At 38.7% G+C, this 20,064-nt stretch overlaps 1 protein-coding gene and 1 pseudogene across 1 annotated transcript in view; both read left to right on the plus strand.

The window, feature by feature from the left end:
* SYTL4 (synaptotagmin like 4) overlaps positions 1-20,064 on the plus strand; it is a 73,891-nt gene extending 53,827 nt beyond the window's left edge. Inside the window, exons 13-17 of the mRNA XM_006084690.3 lie at positions 8,768-8,929; positions 12,915-13,023; positions 15,241-15,340; positions 16,337-16,545; positions 18,497-20,064. Coding sequence (XP_006084752.1) covers positions 8,768-8,929; positions 12,915-13,023; positions 15,241-15,340; positions 16,337-16,545; positions 18,497-18,672 — 756 coding nt within the window. The 3' untranslated portion in view covers positions 18,673-20,064. The remainder of the gene's footprint in view (positions 1-8,767; positions 8,930-12,914; positions 13,024-15,240; positions 15,341-16,336; positions 16,546-18,496) is intronic.
* LOC106696338 lies at positions 3,217-4,166 on the plus strand (annotated as a pseudogene).

Raw genomic sequence — 20,064 nt, forward strand, 5'->3', positions numbered from 1 at the left:
CACATTGTTGGCTAGCTTGAGACCACATCAGAACACGGCGCACAGAAAGGAGGTCTGGGCATGTAACAGAACCTGCAGGTGCAAGTTCCACCTCAGGGGTCAGCAGCTCATATACTTGGGGTCAATTCTCACAGGCTGAGCCTGCCTGAGGGTCAACTCCACCCACAGTTGGGCCAACATCATTCAAGACTCAAATGCAATAGGAGGGATCACATAACCCACACAAGACACACTCCTAAAGCACTCAGCTCAGGTAATCATAAAACTGCACTGCTAAGACCCATAGAACACCAACTACATAAGACCACTCTACAAAACCTGGGAGAAATAGCATATCTACCAAATACTTAGAAGAAAACACAGAGAGGCAGCCAAAATTGGAAGATAAAGACACATGTCCCAAATAAAAGAATAGAAAAATTCTCCAGGAAAAGAAATAAATGGAATGGAGGCAAACAATAAAATGATACAGAGTTTCAAGTAATGGTTATAAGGATGCTGAAGGAACTTAGGGGAAGACTGGATGAACTCAGTGAGAATTTCAAAAAAAGAGCTACTAATCATAAGAAAGGACATAGAAACCATAAAAAATAGTCAAAATGAGTAATACAATATCTAAAATGAAGAATAAACTGTCAGAAATCAATAACAAATTAGATGAAGAGGATTGAATCAGTGATTTGGAATACAGTGTAGCAGAAAACACCAATCAGAGCATTGAAAGGAAAAAAGAATTTAAAGAAAATGAAGATTCAGGGACCTCTGTGAAGACATTAAGTTTAACAACATCCATATTATCTGGGAACTAGAAGGAGAAGAGAGGTAAGGGATTGAAAACCTATTTGAAAAAATAATGACTGAAAACTTTCCTACCCTGATGAATGAAAAAGACACACAGGTCCAGGAAGTACAGAGTCCTAAACAAGATTAACCCAAACAGACCCACACCAGTACACATCATAATTAGAATGGCCAAGGTTAAAGACAAAGAGAAAATCATAAAATCAGCAAGAGAAAGACAGTTACCTGCAAAGGTACCCCCATAAGCTGTGAGCTGATTCCTCAACAGAAACTTTTCAGGCCAGAAGTGACTGGTATGAAATATTCAAAGTTGTGATAAATAAAGACCTAGAACCAAGATTACTCTACCTGGCAAGGCTACCATTTAAAACTGAAGGAAAATAAAGAGCTTCTCAGAGAAGAAAAAGCTAAAGGAGTTCATCACCACCAAACTGGTATTACAAGATAGGTTCAAGGGAGTTAAAGAAAAAAGAAAGTAAAAACAGAAAAATAAATATGAATGAAAATAGCAATAAATAGGTACCTATAAATAATCACCTTATATTTAAATGGATTAGATGCTCCAATCAAAAGACATAGGGTAGCTGAATGGATAAGAAAATAAGATCCTGCTGTCTACAAGAGGTCTACTTCATATCAGAAGACACACAGACTGAAGTAAAGGATGGAAAAAACATTTCATGCAAATAGAATATAAAAAAGGCTGGGATATCAGTACTTATATCAGACAAAGTAGATTTTAAAGGCTATTAAAAAAGACGAAGAAGGACATTACATAAAAATAATTGGATCAATCCAACATTTATGCACCCAACACAGGAGCATGTAAATATATAAAGGAAATATTGATGGACATAAAGGGAGAGGTCAAGAGTAATACAGTCATAGCAGGCTACCTTAACACCCCTTGACATTAATGGATAGATCTTCCAGATGAAAAATCAACAAGGAAACAGCAGCCTTAAATGACACATTAGACCAGATGGATTTAATTAATGTTTTCAGATCATTTTACTCCAAAATGTCAGAATATACATTCTTTTCAAGTGCACATGGAACTTTTTTGCAAAATAGACCACATGTTAAAACATCTCAATAAATTTAAGAAGATTGAAGTCATATCAAGTATCTTCTCCAATCACAATATTTTGAAACTAGAAATCAATTACAAGAAAAAATGAAAAACACACAAACACATAGAGGTTAAATAACATATTACTAAACAATAAATTGATTAACAACAAGATCAAGAAAGAATTCAAAAGATACCTTGAGATAAATAAAAATGAAAACACAACAACCCCAAATTTATGAGACACAGTGAAAGCAGTCTCAGTGGGGAAATTCATAGTAATACAGGCCTACCTCAAGAAAAATCTCAATACTGCACAAAAGTTCCCTTTTCTCCGCATCCTCGCCAATACTTGTCACTTGTTCATTTGTTGATGATAGCCGTTTTTACAGGTGTGAAGTGCTACCTCGTTGTTTTGATTTGCATCTCTCGGATGATCAGTGACTTTGAGCACGTTTTCCTATGCCTTTTGGCCTTCTGTATGTCCATTTTGGAGAATGCAGACTGGTGCAGCCTCTGTGGGAAACAGTTTGAAGTTTCCTCAAAAAATTGAAAATGGAACTCTCATTTGACCCAGTGATCCCACTTCTAGGAATATATCCTAAGAGATCAGAAACACCAATCAGAAAGAATATATGCACCCCTATGTTCATAGCACAATTTACAATAGCTAAGATTTGGAAACAGCCTAAGTGCCCATCAGCAGATGGGTGGATTAAAAACCTATGGTACATCTATACAATGGAATACTATGCAGCTATGAAAAAGAAAGAACTCTTACCATTTGCAACAGCATGAATGGACCTAGAGAGCATCATGCTAAGCAAAATAAGCCAGTCAGAGAAAGATAAATATCACATGATCTCACTCATGTGGAATCTAATGACCCACATAAACTGATGAACAAAAATAGATCCAGAGACATAGAAACATCGAACAAACTGTCAAACCTCAGAGGGAAGGCAGAGGAGGGTGGAGGGGGGAAGATATCAATCAATGGACTCATATGCATATACGCATAACCCAAGGACACAGACAGAGGGTGGTGAAGGATTGGGGTGGGGGTGGGAGAGTGCAATGGAGGAAAAAAAGGGACATATGTCATACTTCCAACAATAAAGATCTATTTTTTTTAAAAAAGAAGAATCTCAAATAAACAATCTAACCTTACACCTAAAGGAACCAGTAAAAGAACAACAAACAAAGCCCAGGTTGAGTAGAAGGAAGGAAATAATAATCAAAGCAGAAATAAATGAAATAGAGATTAAAATAAACAACACAGCTTTCTGCCAGTAGATGCCAATGAGTAAGCATCATTAAAGTCCCCCCCCCTTGCAGTCCTCATGTCTATGTCAGAATCTCCCCAAAAGCCTGAACAGATGCAGAAGCTCTTTAACAGAGGTTTGGGCTTTGGAACAACCATTGAGAATCTGAGGAGTGAATATGAACAATGGGGAATGTTCACAGACTGTGCGGTGATGAGAGATCCAAACACCAAGCACTCCAGAGGCTTTGGGTCTGTCATTAATGCCACTGTGGAGGAGGTGGATGCAGCCATGAATGCAAGATCACACAAGGTGGATGGAAGAGTTGTGGAACTAAAGAATGCTGTTTCAAGAGAAGATTCTCAAAGACCTGATGGCCACTTAATTGTGAAAAATATTTTTGTCAGTGGTATTAAAGAAGACATTGAAGAACATCACCTAAGGGATTATTTTGAACAGTATGAGAAAATTGAACTGATTGAAATCATGACTGACTGAGGCAGTGGCAAGAAGAGAGGTTTGCTTTTGTAACCTTTAATGACCATAACTCTGTAGACAAGACTGTCATTCATAAATACCATAATGTGAATAGCCATAACTGTGAATTAAGGAAACCCTATCTAAACAAGAGATGGCTAGTGCTTCATCCTGCCAAAAAGGTCAAAGTGGTTCTGGATACTTTGGTAATGATTGCAGAGGTGGCTTTGGTGGGAATGACAACTTTGGTTGTGGAGGAAACTTCAGTGGTCGAGGTGGCTTTGGTGGTAGCCATGGTAGTGGTAGATATGGTGGTAGCTGGGATGGCTATTGTGTATTTGGTAATGATGGAAGCAATTTTAGAGGTGGTTGAAGCTACAATGATTTTGGCAATTACTGGTACAACAATCAATCTTCAAAGTTTGGACCCATGAAATGAGGAAACTTGGAGGCAGAAACTCTGGCCCCTATGGTGGTGAAGACCAATCCTTTGCCAACCCATGAAACCAAGGAATCTATGGTGGTTCTAGCAGCAGAAGAAGGTTTTAATTACTGACTGGAAACAAAGCTTAGCAGGGGAGGAGAGTCTGGGAACTGATAGGAAAGCTACAGGTTACAAGAGATTTGTGAACTCAGCCAAGCACAGTGGAGGCAGGACCTAACTACTACCAAGAAGCCGTGTTTTAGGCAATAATAATGTGTATGGGCAAAAGAAACCATCAACAAAATGAAAAGGAAACACACTGAATGAGAGAACATATTTGCCAATGATACATATAATAAGGGGTTAATTTCCAAAATATATAAAGAACTTATACTACTCAACACCAAGAAGACAGACAACCCAATTAAAAACTGGGAAAAGGAAAATCCTCAACAAAATTCTATCAAATCAGATTCAGCATTACATCAGAAAGAGCATACACCATGACCAAGTAGGATTTATACTGGGGATGCAAGGATGGTACAATATCCGCAAATCAATAAACGTAATACATCACATAAACAAATTGAGAGATAATAATCACATAGTCATATTAATTGATGCAGAAAAAGCATTTGACAAAATCCAACACCCTTTCTTGATAAAAACCCTCAGCAAAGTGGGAATGGAGGGCTCATACCTCAGCATAATAAAAGCCTTATATGACAAACCTACAGCCAACATCATACTCAATGGGCAAAAACTAAAACCATTTCACCTAAAAACAGGAAGGAGACAGGGATGCCCACTTTCACCACTCCTATTCGAAATAGTTCTGGAAGTGCTAGCCATAGCAATTAGACAAGAAGAAGAAATAAAAGGTATCCACATTGGAAAAGAAGGTGTAAAACTGTCATTATTCGCAGATGACATGATACTGTACATAGAAAACCCTAAAGACTCCATCAAAAAACTATCAGACTTAATAAATGAATTCGGCAATGTAGCAGGATACAAAATTAACGCCAAGAAATCTGAGGCATTTCTATACACCAATAGTGAACTTACAGAGAGAGAGACTAAAAAAATAATCCTATTTACCATCTCACCAAAAAAATTAAGATACCTATGAATATACTTAACTAAGGAGTTAAAAGACCTGTACTTGGAAAACTACAGGACACTGAAAAAAGAGATAGAGGAAGACATAAACAGATGGAAGAACATACTGTGTTCATGGATTGCTAGAATCAACATCATTAAAATGTCCATACTACCCAAAAAAATCTATAGATTCCATGCACTCCCCATTAAAATGCCAATGGCATATTTCACAGACCTAGAACGAACTCTCTAAAAATTCATCTGGAATAAAAAAAGACCCCGAATAGCTGCAGCAATCCTAAGAAAGAAGAACAAAGTAGGAGTGATATCAATACCAGATATCAAGCTGTATTACAAATCCACTGTTCTCAAAACTGCCTGGTACTGGCATAAGAACAGACATATAGATCAATGAAATAGAATAGAGATCCCAGAAATCGACCCAAACCACTATGCTCAATTAATATTTGACAAAGGAGGCAAGAACATACAATGGAGTCAAGACAGTCTCTTCAGTAAATGGTGTTGGGAAAATTGGACAGATACATGCAAAAAAATGAAAGACCACCAACTTACACCATACACAAAAATAAACTCAAAATAGATAAAGGACTTAAACATAAGATGGGAAACCATAAAAATATTAGAGGAATTCACAGGCAGCAAAATCTCAGACATACGCCGAAGCAATTTCTTCACCAATACAGCTCCTAGGGCAATGGAAATTAAAGAGAAAATAAACAAATGGGACTACATCAAAATAAAAAGCTTTTGTACTGCAAAAGAAACCAATAGAACAACAGGAAAGCCCACTGCATGGGAGAACATATTTGCCAATGTTATTGCCTATAAGGGTTTAATCTCCAACATTTACAGGGAACTCATACAACGTAACAAAAGGAAGATAAACAATCCAATCAAAAAATGGGCAATGGACCTAAATAGATACTTTTCGAAAGAAGAGATAAGGAAGGCCAAGAGACATATGAAAACATGTTCTAAGTCACTAATCATCCAAGAGATGCAAATCAAAACAACAATGCGGTACCATCTCACACCTGTCAGAATGGCTATCATTAACAAATCAAAAAATGACAAGTGCTGGCGAGAATGCGGAGAAAAAGGAACCCTCATGCACTGCTGGTGGGAATGCAGACTGGTGCGGCCACTGTGGAGAACAGTATGGAGTTTCCTCAAAAAATTAAAAATGGAACTCCTATTTGACCCAGTGATCCCACTTCTAGGAATATATCCCAAGAAACTAGAAACACCAATCAGAAAGGATATATGCACCCCTATGTTCATAGCAGCACAATTCATCATAGCTAAGATTCGGAAACAGCCTAAGTGCCCATCAGTAGATGAGTGGATTAAAAAACTGGTACATCTACACGATGGGATACTACACTGTGGTAAAAAAGAAGGAATTCTTGCCATTTGCAACAGCATGGATGGACCTGGAGAGCATTATGCTAAGTGAAATAAGCCAGCCAGAGAAAGATAAATATCACATGATCTCACTCATTTGTGGAATATAATGAACAACATAAACTTATGAACAAAAACAGATCCAGAGACAGAGAAGCATCAATCAGACCATCAAACCTCAGAGGGAAGGTAGGGGAGGGTGGGGGTAAGGGGGAGAGATCAACCAAAGGATTTGTATGCATGCATATAAGCCTAACCAACGGACACAGACACCAGGGGGGTGGGGGCATGAGTAGGGGTGTGAGGAGAATGGGTGGATAAGGACACATGTAATACCTTAATCAATAAAGAAAAAAATTAAAAAATAAAAGTGGGCAAAGGACCTGCATAGACACTTTTCCAAAGAGGACATACAGATTGCCAATATACATGAAAAGATGCTCCACATTACTAATCATCAAGATATGCAAATTGAAACCACATTGAGATATCACCTCATGCCTGTCAGATGGCTCATCAATAAATTAACAAGTGCTAGTGAGGATGTGGAGAAAAGGAGCCCCTGGGGAACTGCTGGTAGTAATGCAGACTGGTACAGGCACTGTGGAAAACAGTATGCAATTTCTTCAAAAAATTAAAAATGGAATGCCTTCTGACCCAGTGATCCCACTTCTGGGAATATATCCAAAGAAACCCGAATTTGTACCAGGTTAAGAGCCCTTGAGTGACCTCAGTTTCCCCAGCAGCCTCATTCAAAGAGCCCAAACTGAATGAAGCACCAGTTTAGCCCAGTACTAGTCCCACAATCCTACAAGGGAGGCATTACCATAATTCTATTTTACATATGAAGGAACTGAAGTCCAGAGTGGTTAAACCATGTTTGTAAAGTCACACAGAAAGTGAGAAGGCTGGATGCCTGATTCCAAATCCAGTGCTCTTTCAGCCATAGTAGAATTGCCTGGAGCAGGATCAGGACCTAGGTGCTAGTGAGAGAAGACAGTCAAGAATAGGATCAGGGAGATTGGGTAGATTATTCAAGTGGGGGAAATACATGGGATTCAACTAGAGCTAAAAAGAAGAAGAAAATAAACAAAATAGAAACAGACTTACAGGTACAGAGAACACAGTGATGGGTGCCAGAAAGGAGTGGGGTCTAGGGGAGCTGGGGAAAAAAGGCGAAGGGATTAAGAAGTACTAGTTGGGCCCTAGCCGGTTTGGTTTGACTCAGTGGATAAAGCATCAGCCCATGGACTGAAGGGTCACAGGATCCATTCTGATCAAGGGCACAAACCTCCGTTGCAGGCTCAATCCCCAATTGGGGCACATGCAGGAGACAAGCAATGTGTCTCTCTCACATGGATGTTTCTCTCTTTGTTTCGCCCCCTCCCTTCCACTCTCTCTAAAAATCAATGGGAAAATGTCCTCAGGTGAGGATTAACAACAATAAAAAGAAGTACTAATTGGTAATTACAAAATAGTCATGGGGATGTAAGGTACAGCACAGATTATAGTGAACAATATTGTAATAACTTATGTATGGTGCCAGGTGGGTACTTGTAATGTTGGGGGGGGCACTTTGTAAAACTTATGATTATCTAACCACTATGCATATACCGGAAAGTGATACCAAATAATGTTGAATATAATCTGTAATTGTAAAGTAAAATTTAAATAGCATCATTTGGGATCAGGAGTCTCTGGACAATTTTTTTTAATGTTCCAGTATTCTCTTACCCACTCAAGGAAAATTAATTTCCAGGTTCTCCCATGGAATATGGTAGTTTTTTATCAAATGGGGTAAGTGGAGGCTTTGAGTGAGGAAACTCAGTGCTCAGGGACTAGAGCAGTGATGGCGAACCTATGACATGCGTGTCAGAGGTGACACGCGAACTCATTTTTTGGTTGATTTTTCTTTGTTAAATGGCATTTAAATATATAAAATAAATATCAAAAATATAAATCTTTGTTTTACTATGGTTGCAAATATCAAAAAATTTCTATATGTGACATGGCACCAGAGTTAAGTTAGGGTTTTTCAAAATGCTGACACGCCGAGCTCAAAAGGTTCGCCATCACTGGACTAGAGTAATGTGATGTTTGATACTATGAACTTTGGGTATGGTTGCTCAGATTTTGGAGTAATCTTTGCTGAGGAATTATCACTAATTATCTTGGTTTTCTCCTTGTTTTTTACAGTATGAGATCCCAGAATCTCTCCTGGCCCAAAGGACATTGCAGTTCTCAGTTTGGCATCATGGTCGTTTTGGTAGAAACACTTTTCTTGGAGAGGCAGATGTCCAGATGGATTCCTGGAAGCTTGATAAGAAACTGGAACATTGCCTTCCTTTGCATGGAAAGGTAGTCTGTCTGCTTTTACAACTCAGGCAGTTTGCATCTGAGGTGGAATTGTTTGCAGTGTCCTCTGCTGGTACTTGTTGGTAACGTCTTTGAATGTAGAATGCTGTATAGTTCTAGCGCACTCTGCTGGAGGTTCTGAGTTTGACAGTAATTTCAGATGCACTTGTATGACCAGCAGATGAAGCCATAGTTTTCTTTGAAAAGTCTTTCATATGTGTGCCACGCTTTTCCTCCTAAACTTCCAGAGTCTGGCTATATCCTAACATCTTAAATTGCACCTCGTCTCCAAGCTAACCTTTTCGGTGTATCCTAATCTGCGCTCCTTTCCCAAGCTAACTTTTTCATTAAAGAAGTGGGAAGTAAAACAATTAATGGAGTTCCAATTGCTGTGCTCTTGGTAACACAAGCAATGGAAATGGAGATGGCACCTCAGGTAAGAGTTTATCAGTGTGTATAATAGTGGCTAGGATTTGAGTGCCGACCTAGATTTGAATCCTGGTCCTGCTATTTGCCAGGTAGTTAAGTCATCTAATTTATAAAATAACTTAGGTAAGTCACCTAACTTCTGTGAACCTTAGTTTTTTCATCTATAAAATGAAGATAATAATATTCCTCTTTTGCAGGATTGTATACAAAGTACCAATTAGTGCCTGGTACATAATGGACATTCAATAGGTTGCTGTCATTCTGGTTAAGATGAAGTTGCTAAAACAGAGTCAGGACTTCTTGATTATCATAACTGTTCAATTTTAAGGTCCTTCTGTAACACTTTTTTATACTAGCATTTTAATTGCTAAAAATAAGACATGGCACATAGAATATTTCTGGAAAGATAGACAAGAAACTAGTAGTAGTGGCTGCCTCCAGGAAGAGAGACCGAGGTGGGAGGGTAATTTACTTTTCTCTACACTGAGTGGCCAGATTATTATGACCAGCCAGATTATTATGACCACTCCATCAGTACAATGAATTGAATTAGTTATGCAAATAATAATAATAATAATAAAACCTTGAGAGTATTTGCTTAGGAAGTTTTCAATATTCAGTATTTTTGGAAGTGTCAATGAAGTACTGATGGGGTGGTCATAATAATCTGGTTGGTCATAATAATCTGGCCACTCAGTATATATGCCCTTTTAAAGTGTTTGAACTTTTTACCGTGTGTGTGTGTGTGTGTGTGTGTGTGTGTGTAATAACACTCATTTAAAAATTAAGAATTTATATGTACATGGTTAAAAATTAAAACAACATAGACATGTATAAGAAGAAAAGTAGGTTCCATTCCCTAGAAATAATCACTGTTTATCAACTACTTGGATAACTTTATAGAAATTGTAAGCAGCACAAATGTGCACATATGGATTTATATTTTTTTCCTTTTTACACAAATGGCTCATACAAAACTCATTGTTTATAAATATCTTGATTTTTTATTTAACAATTTGTCATTTATCATGGACATCTTTCTCTGCCATCACTTACAGATCTATCTCATTTTTATTGCTGTATAATATTCTTTCATGTGCCTATATTATAATTTATTTACCATTCCCCCACTGATATACATTTAAATTGTTGCTTTTTTTGCTGTTAACCTTTGCTGTAATATATGTGACTATAGGAGAAATTTCTGGTGATGGAACTGCTGAGTCAAAGGAAATGTACATATAATATTTTGATAGCTTTTGCCCTCTAAAAACACCCAAAACCACCAGTAAAAATTAAATTTGCCCCTTTAAATACTAGTAAAAACAGGAAATAAATTATCACAAAACTATAGCATATTGTTAGAAATTTAGAATTTCGTAAGCATTTGGCACACAAGTCGTTCTCTCAAGGGCCTACAGTTGATACAATTATATTGGAAATGGTAGTACAAACCATCATGAACTACTGCCAATAAAAATGCTTCACATCAATTTAAAGCTGTATTAAAATGGAGGTATTTGCTCTTTGCAATTATTTGGAACCAGAATGAAGATATATTACTGAAACAAACATGCCAATTTCCAACTAAGGCTAAATCCAATTCTTAACAGTCCACTGAAATTCACAATTTAGAAATTTAAATTTTGTAGACATTTTATAAACAATACAAAGACCATTTCAATATTACATATCTATTTAACTTAAAACATTCTACATTTATTGTCCCTAGTTTGTTTGTTTTTCCCCCCAGTAATCTTTTTGCCTCCCAATCAATATTTTCTTCCAGGCATCCACCACCTTTATTATTTTTTACATTGAATTTATTGGGGTAACATTGGTTAACAACATTATACAAATTTCATGTTTACAACTTTATAATACGACATCTGTGTACTCTATTGTGTTCTCACCACCTGAAGTCTAGTTTTCTTCCATCACCTTGCATTTGACCCCCTTTAATCTCTATGTCCTCCCCCCAACCCCCTTTCCCTCTGGTAACCACTATTACCTCCTTTTTCTTTCTCTCACCCATACACTAAACTTTGTGCATTCTGGGTATGTGGTACATTTTCTAAAGTTATAAGGATTATGTCCTCCTGGCATTGATGTCTTTAATGATGAGGATCTCATTTAGAGGAGCCCTGGTGAACACAGGCAGGTGAAAGGGCATTTTTAGGGTGCATCAGCTCATGCTCTACTAAAGCATAAAGAGCAGAGGCATGCTGAAAGAGCCAATAGAGCGAAGCAGTTCTGCTACCCACAGCCCAAGATGAAAGGCCACTTGCTGTTCATCCCGGACATTCATTCATTCACTTTTGCATTCATTCAGTAAATATTTGTGGAGCATGTACATGCCAGGAACTTTGCTAAGTGTTGGGCATACTAGGATGAACAGGCTTGATTCCTGTACTTCTGGCATTTAGATTCTAATGATAGAGACAGTCATTAATCAAAAGTAACATAAATTTGAAATAAAAAATTGCTACATATTCAAGTCCTTGTAACAGAGTTCCATCTAGCCCTCAATTTTTTTTATGAGAAGCTTTCTTTAAGAAAATGTTTCTTTGAAGATCATTCAAGTGATACATGCTATTCTCTATATAGACATATACAGAATAAAATGTGAAAGCCCTTTTTTCTTTCACCATTCCATTCCCTTCCTTACAAGAAATAAGTGTTAAGTTTGTCTGTATCCTTTGGGGGTTTTCTATGCAGTGTAGTAGAGTGGTTAATGTCTGAATTTGAATCCTGCCTCTGTCAATTACTGTGTGAACTTGGGTAAATTACTTAACCTCTCTGTTCCCCTGTTTCATAATCTGTAAAATGGGAACAATAGTAACTAATAGGGACTGTTTTGAGGATTAAACAAAATGATATACTTAGAGTACTTATAACAGTGCCTGGCACAGAGTAAGTACTATTTAAGTGATAATGATAATAATCCTTTCTTACATACATACATACACATATACATATATAAAAATATGAATATGTAAAAATATGAATATATTTTAATATAAATGGGATACTTTTCTGCATCTTGCTTTAGTAACTTAACATGTTGGATATCTTTCCATGTCAGTGCGTACAGATTCACCACATTCTTTTGATGATTGCATGCCATATGCCATATGAGGGCATTAAAAACACTCATTTAACCTTTCCTATATTGATTGACATGTAAGTTGTTTCCATGGCTTTTACTAATAATACTCGTAGCTAAATCCTTCATCATGGTATCAGTCCTCTATGAGTTTGTGTGACAAGCATGCTGGAAGACCTGTGAGGGTATTTGGAATCTAGTAGGTGTATCACCAAGTAGTAAAATAGTGGGCATTGCAGAAGACTTTTTGTTGGTTCTTCTGCATCTCCTTCTGAAGAAATTACCTTAGAAACCTGTGGCTGCCATGGCCTAGGGACCCTGGATTATATTCATAAGGAGAAGGATCCTCATGCTGTGGAGCTGTTTGGGGGGATAATTTTAGAATCTCCTCAGCAAGAGGTCCCAACAAATCCTGAAAAGCTCAGCTTGACCTTGCGTTTCCCTGTGTTTCAGATCAGTGCTGAGTCCCTGACTGGCTTGTCATCACACAAAGGCGAGTTGGTGGTTTCATTGAAATACATCCCAGCCTCCAAACTCCCTGTTGGAGGTGACCGGAAAAAGAGTGAGTTTTCTTTGGGGCCCTGGGTTTAGCCCTTATCTTCTGTAAAGGATCTGTATGAGGTGGCTACCACTGTTGGAGAGACCAGATTGAGATGAGCCCTGGATCATCTTCTAGGGAAGATTCATTTACTTACTAAGTAAGCCTTTTCTGCATTTTTTAACCAAAAGGGAATGCCTCAGGGTTGGCATTTAATTTTTTAGGTTATTAAACTAACTTGGTCTTGGTCCAGCTGTGGCAAGCTACTAAGAGGGCAGCACAGAACAGAAACCTTGGGACTTAGAAAGGATGGTTGGAAGGGGTGGTGAAGAATGAGGGACAGGAAGTTGAAGGCTGAGGAAGAGTGAATCAACATACCAGCCACTGTGCTAGTGACTATGGATATGTAGATGAATGAGACATGATATTTGCCCCCCTTGAGAAGCTTAGTTTAGCAAGAAAGACAGTCATATGCAAAAAGAATATAGATGCAGGAGTGATTAATTCTTTCTGGTTAAATTTGGGAGAGCTTTAAAGAGAAAGTAATGATGAAACTGGACTTAAGACTTTATCAGGCAGAAAAGGAAGAGGATGGGGTGAGAAGAGCATTTCCAGAAGAGAAAATAGCATGATCATGGTAAATATGGGGTGTATGTGAGTGTGAAGGAGTGAAGTCCTTTTTTCAGTGGGGCTGGAGTTACAGGATATAGATATGGGAGTAGGGCTGGAATTGTTGGTGAGGCTGGAGCCCCACCAAAAAGGGCCTTGAACCTAATAGTAAGGAGTTGAAATTTATCTATTGGCAATAGAAACCCAAAGTTCTTAAAAAAGATACCTACATCAAAGTCTCACTATAGGATGTGGGGAATCAATGGCATCCCCAAGGAGGTTGTGCAAAATGACTAGAGAAGAGAGGCAAGGATAGAGCCATGGGAAATGTCACCATTATAAAGGTTGAAGAGGGAAAGAAAAGCCAGTGAGATAGGGGGTTATCAGGAGAGAGCAATGCCATGATAGAGATTGAAGAAGGGAGTGGGGCTTGTCAACAGTACTGACATACTACTGGGAGGTCAGGCCCAATGAGGACTGAGAAGACATGGCTTATGGGTGTTAAAGCAGAAGCCAGATTTCACTAGAAACTGGGCAGAGTGAATGAGGCAAAAGAAGTAGAGGTACTGAGTGTGGACTCTTTTTTTCAGGATAATTGATGGCAAAAGAAAGGAGGGACATAGAGAATAGCCTGAAAATGAGACAAGGTTGAAAGGCAATTTTCTTTTTAAAATATATTTTTACAAGGAGAGATGAGATTAGCAGATATTTAGACTGAAGGGAAGGGACCAGTGAAAAAAGAGATATTAAAAATGGGAGATGGGGGTTGAAATTGGTGATGCCTGATGAATCCTGTGAAGTGGGAGTAGAATCAAGAACACAGTGGAGGAGTCCTCTTTTTTTAGTCATTCAACTAATATTAGGCAACTTTATTTCTCTAAGGCTCAATTTTCTCATCTATAAAATGAGGACAATAATAGTATTGTAGATAACTAGAGGCCTGGTGCATGAAATTTGTGCATTGGAGGGGGGTGTCCCTCAGCCCAGCCTGCACCCTCTCCAATCTGGGACCCCTTGGAGTATGTCCAACTGCTGGTTTAGGCCCGATCCCACAGGGATTGCCTGCCTGCCTGTCTGATTGCCCATAACCACTCCCCTACCAGCCTGATCGATGCCTAACTGCTATCCTGCCGGCCTGATTGCCCCCAACTGCCCTCCCCTGCTGGCCTGGTCCCCCCCAACTGCCCTCCCCTGAAGGCCATCTTGTGGCTGCCTGTCTGATTGCCCCTAACCACTCCCCTACCAGCCTGATCGACTCCTAACTGTGACCACATGGGGGCGGCCATCTTGTGTCCACATGGGTGTGGCCATCTTGTGCAAGGGTGTGACGGTCAATTTGCATATTACCTCTTTATTATATAGGATAGGGTTATTTTAATAATTAAATGCTTAACATAGAATCTGACACACAGCAAGATTTCTATAAGCATTTATTGCTGTTTTTCTTAATTGAGCGTTTATTGCTTACTGTCAGGCACTCTGCTAGGTACTGAGAATCCAAGCCAGGTGCAGTCCAGTTATGGAGCTTGCTGCCTTCAGGAGCAAGGGAAGGAAATGCTATGTAGATAAAGCTCAAGAGAAATCTGGAGGTGTAGGGGCTCACTTATTTGCTATGGCTGACATCCCTTACAGGTAAAGGTGGGGAAGGGGGAGAGCTCCAGGTATGGATCAAAGAAGCCAAGAACCTGACGGCTGCCAAATCAGGAGGGACTTCAGACAGCTTTGTCAAGGGGTGAGTCCCTGGACCAGCATGAAATTAACCAATTTTAGGATAAGAGAGCTAAGGGAGAAGCTCAATTTAACCTTTCTCTGTGGATATTATATTTGTGTGTTCTACCACCTCCAGCAACCAACTTTTTTTCCTGAAATTTATGGCAAAACCACCACTACAACATTTGCACTGGTCTAAGCTCAGTTTGGACTGGATTGTAGTGCTGATTGCCAAAGAGAAGGGTGGTAGACAGATAGGTTTGGCTTTTCCTTTGTTATAGACTTATACTATTAATTAATCCTTAATAATAATAATAATAATAAACCTCTGTCCCCTGACAGTTAAGATTTGAGGGCTCATTACTTTGTTCCCTACAATATTTAAGCAATGCTAGCTTTCCCCAAATTATAGATCACCCCCTGAATTAAGCTCTCAAGTAAATCATGTTTGGCTATGTCAATAGTTACTAACATTGGTTTTATTTAAAGAGGACCTAGCCCAAAAGAAATGTAACCAAATATTTAAAACCCATTTTTAATATAATATAATATTTTAAATAGAATAACATTATATTACTTTTCTTTTTTAAAAAAAATATATTTTATTGATTTTTTTACAGAGAGGAAGGGAGAGAGATAGAGAGCCAGAAACATCAATGAGAGAGAAACATCTATCAGCTGCCTCCTGCACATCTCCCACTGGGGATGTGCCCGCAACCTTGGTTTTATTTAAAGAGGAACTAGCCCAAAAGAAATGTAACCAAATATTTAAAACCCATTTTTAATATATAGAATAACATTATATTACTTTTCTCTCATGGTTGAAGGAATTGAATCAGATGAATGATCTAGTGGGGTTAGTAGGAACTCTGCTTCGGATTCAAAGGCAGGAATATTTATATTAGGATTTGAGAGTTTGCACACATCCCTGATCTAGGCCTGTAGTAGTGGAAAGGAGAATTTAGATACATATTGCCAGACTTGAGTAGGTTGTTGATTACTCCCCGCCCTCTGCCAGATACCTCCTTCCTGCAAGGAACAAGGCCAGTAAGCGTAAAACTCCTGTGATGAAGAAGACCCTGAATCCCCACTACAACCATACATTTGTCTACAATGGTGTGAGGCTGGAAGATCTACAACACATGTGCCTGGAACTGACTGTGTGGGACCGGGAGCCCCTGGCCAGCAATGACTTCCTGGGAGGGGTCAGGCTGGGTGTTGGCACTGGTGAGAGCTTCTCCCCTTCCTCACTATCTTAAAGGCCTTTCGTACATTTCACTCCCGATATAACTAACTTCCTCTCTACAAAGCTTCTTTATGACAGGAGTTTTCTTCTTTTCTTTGAGTTAATGTTCAACCAATATTTATTGAGTACATACTACGTGCAGGCCTAGAGGAATACAGCTCATGTACTCTTTCTTATGTGTACAGATAAATGTGACCCTGATTGCCAGGAACACCATCATCTTCCCACCAAAAAAAAATCTGAAAACCTACTTATATCTGTACCTATAATTTCCATCTTCCATCCTGTCATAATGAAAGAAGGGCCCTTTCTAGCAAAGGTCAATCTTTTTCCAAATGTTCTGAATCATATCCTCACCTCTTAATGACCTCACTTCTGGAATCTCCTATCTCTCCTGACTGATCAGTTTCATTCTCTCTGCCTCTCTACTGGAGGTGAAAACAGATATGCTCTGGTATTTCTGATTTTGAAAAACATAAATAAACCTTCCCTTGATCCTATAACTCCCTTCTAACTTACTAAAAATAATTATCTCCACTCCCTCCCCTCTTCTTTAGTCTTCAATCCACTGTGAGCTGACTTCTGTCCCACTACTCCGCTGAGCAATTGCTTCTGCCAAAGTTTTGTTTTACTCTTACTAGAATTTTAAGTGCTATTTAACATAGCTGATCACTTCCTTTTTCTTGAAATACTTAGCTTTTAATCAAGACATTATACTCCCTTTTAACTCACTGCTCACCTTCTCAATGTTCTTTGTAGTTTCCTCATTCTATACACAAACTCTAAATGTTGGTGTTTCTTAAGGCATAGTCTTATATCCGTTTCTTTTCTCTATAGTCTCTCATTCCTGTGGCCTTAAATAGTAATTGTATATTAATAACTCATACAAAGCATTTAACACAAAGCATCTAGGATGATGTTTTTACAAATATAAGCCAATTCATGTCAGTTCCTGCTTCAAAACCTTCAGTGGCTTCCTATTGCACTTAGAACAAAGTTCTCAGCATGCCTACAGGCCCCATATGATCTAGACCTTCTCTGTTGCTTTATGATCCATCTCTGCATCTCTCCTGCTTACTCACTATGCTCCAACCACAATGACTTTCTTTCTGTTCTCCAAATATATCAATCTTATTCCCACTTTATAACTTAAGCAGTTAGTGTTCTCCCTGTCTGGAAAGGCTGGCTCCTTCCTATCCTTCAGATCTTGACTCAAGTGTCTCCTTTTCATAGAGGCCCTCAGACCACTCCATCTAAAGGATGTCCTGCTCTAGGCACTACAAATCACCTGGTTTACTAACTTCATGACATTTACCTCATTATCTGAATTACTTTTGTTGATTTACTTGGATATTTTCTGTCTTTCCTATTCAAATGTAAGCCACCTACAGGCAGGAATTTTTCTGCTTTGTTCATCACTATATTCCCTAGAGCCTAGAAGAGTAGTGGCAAACAGTTGGCACTCAATAAATGTTTATTGAATGAATGTACAAGAGAATAGGAATGAGGCCATGTACAATCCTAACTTCAGGCCTGGAGTTTACAGCTAGAAAAAAAGGTGTTCAGCTTCTTTATTAAAAACACACACAACACCACACAAAACATTTAAGTCAAGTTGGCAATACCAGAAGGGCAATAGCTCTGGCATGAGGTGAGTTGTCAGACACCAGAGCTCCACACAAGCCTCAAAATAAGAGGTCTCTAACTATTGGTGTCCCAGTTGGAGTCCCATTTCATTAATCAGAAGCCTCGTGACAGAGTCTCAGGAATAGAATCATCAGGGAATACTTCCAAGACTGCTGTTCCTATTAGCCCATCTACATGGCACACTGTCATTTATGGGGTGGCTGGCTATCCTTGTTGTAAGCCCATCTTTTCTGGTGAGCTAAGGGGTGGGATCCCCGTTCAGGCTCCTCTGGTGTTTCTTTTCAGGGATCAGTAATGGGGAAGTGGTGGACTGGATGGACTCGACTGGGGAAGAAGTGAGCTTGTGGCAGAAGATGCGACAGTACCCAGGGTCTTGGGCAGAAGGGACTCTGCAACTTCGTTCCTCGATGGCCAAGCAGAAGCCGGTTTATGAGTTGGCCAGAGAAAGTCAGAGGAAGTGAAGAAACCAAGAGTAAAGATTTATAATTTAATATGTGTGTTATGTCTATGTGTATACAAATATGTATTTCTATAAATCTCACTATGCTAGACTTGCTCCCCTTTTGAAAACAGGTTCAAGAATAAGGTTCTCTTTAATGTTTTTATTTGTGCAGAAGCGAGTATACTTACAAAGTCCATTCTTATATCTCTGAGTTTTAATTAACTTCTAAAATGTTTTAAAATAACTTTTTATCTCCTGTCTTACTATCCTTGTTCCTACTTCCCTAGGAAGCCCTGGCTGCCTCTGGCATTAGTAAGAATCTATGTTTAAATGTGTTCCTGGTCTGAGGTCAAGGATCTGGGAAGCAGGGTTGGGTTACTAAAGACAGGAGAAGATGGTAGAAAGGTGAGTAGGTCCTCTCCTTCCTCTCTAATTTATGCTTTTAATGCCTTTTCTACTTGACAAATTTCTAGAACTTTGCTTTTAACTCCTCTTGTTTTTTAAGCAGTTTCCACCTTGCTTGAGTCTAATGGTTTTTGTGAAATGGTAAGAAAATTATTCAGTTCCTTCTGGTTCTAGACACCTTCACTATACCTTATAATGGGGCTGCTTTTAAAAAAGCACTTTAATTAAATAATAGCCTTTAGACCAAGTCATGGACATGATGGACATGAGCAGCAAGTAGTTCTTGGTGGTTCCAGAGGATCAGAGTGCCTGAGGCTGAAGTGTCTTCCAGTCTGTGTTGAATTCTTTGCATTTAAACTGTTACAGTGGTTGTTGGAGAGCTCATTTCTCTAATGAAAGGCAAGACATCTTCATTCTCAACATGTACCACATCGTTCTTAGTGTTTGTGTCCACAATGTATTACCACACAGAATATGGTCTACATATCATTTTCTCCACCAGAATAGCCAAGTACTGTGTAAACTGGTCCAGTGTTTCTCCAGGCTGGGCACTGTTAGTGCTCCGAGATAATGTATTCTGACTTCTTTCTTGAAATGGTTTCAGATCTTATTTTTTTCTATTGTTTCCTAATCTTGACCTAGATGTAAGATGTAACAGGGGAGTGATATGCTGAGACCTTTCTAAGAAGGATTTTAATGAGCTAAGGTTCGTTTTCTAAAACTTACTGTTCCAAACTGACCTTTTTATTCTTCCATGTGTATCTACACAGTCATTTGTGAAAGAAGTCTATACCGGAGAAGAAATACCTGTCAGGGTAGTCATGTGCTCACTCACTGACTCTCCTATATATGTGAACTGAATGGAGGAGTGTTTTTAAAAGGTTTATTTGGTGTGGGTTGATATTGTAATGGAAGGCAAACTTGGGATACTGTGCTGTAACTTGCTCCTTTGTTCTCCACCCCCTGAAATATACTTGTTCTTCAATAAAGTGTTCTCACTTGTTAA

The sequence above is a fragment of the Myotis lucifugus genome, unplaced genomic scaffold, assembly GCF_000147115.1.
Source record: "Myotis lucifugus unplaced genomic scaffold, Myoluc2.0 scaffold_13, whole genome shotgun sequence".
NCBI lineage: Eukaryota > Metazoa > Chordata > Mammalia > Chiroptera > Vespertilionidae > Myotis > Myotis lucifugus.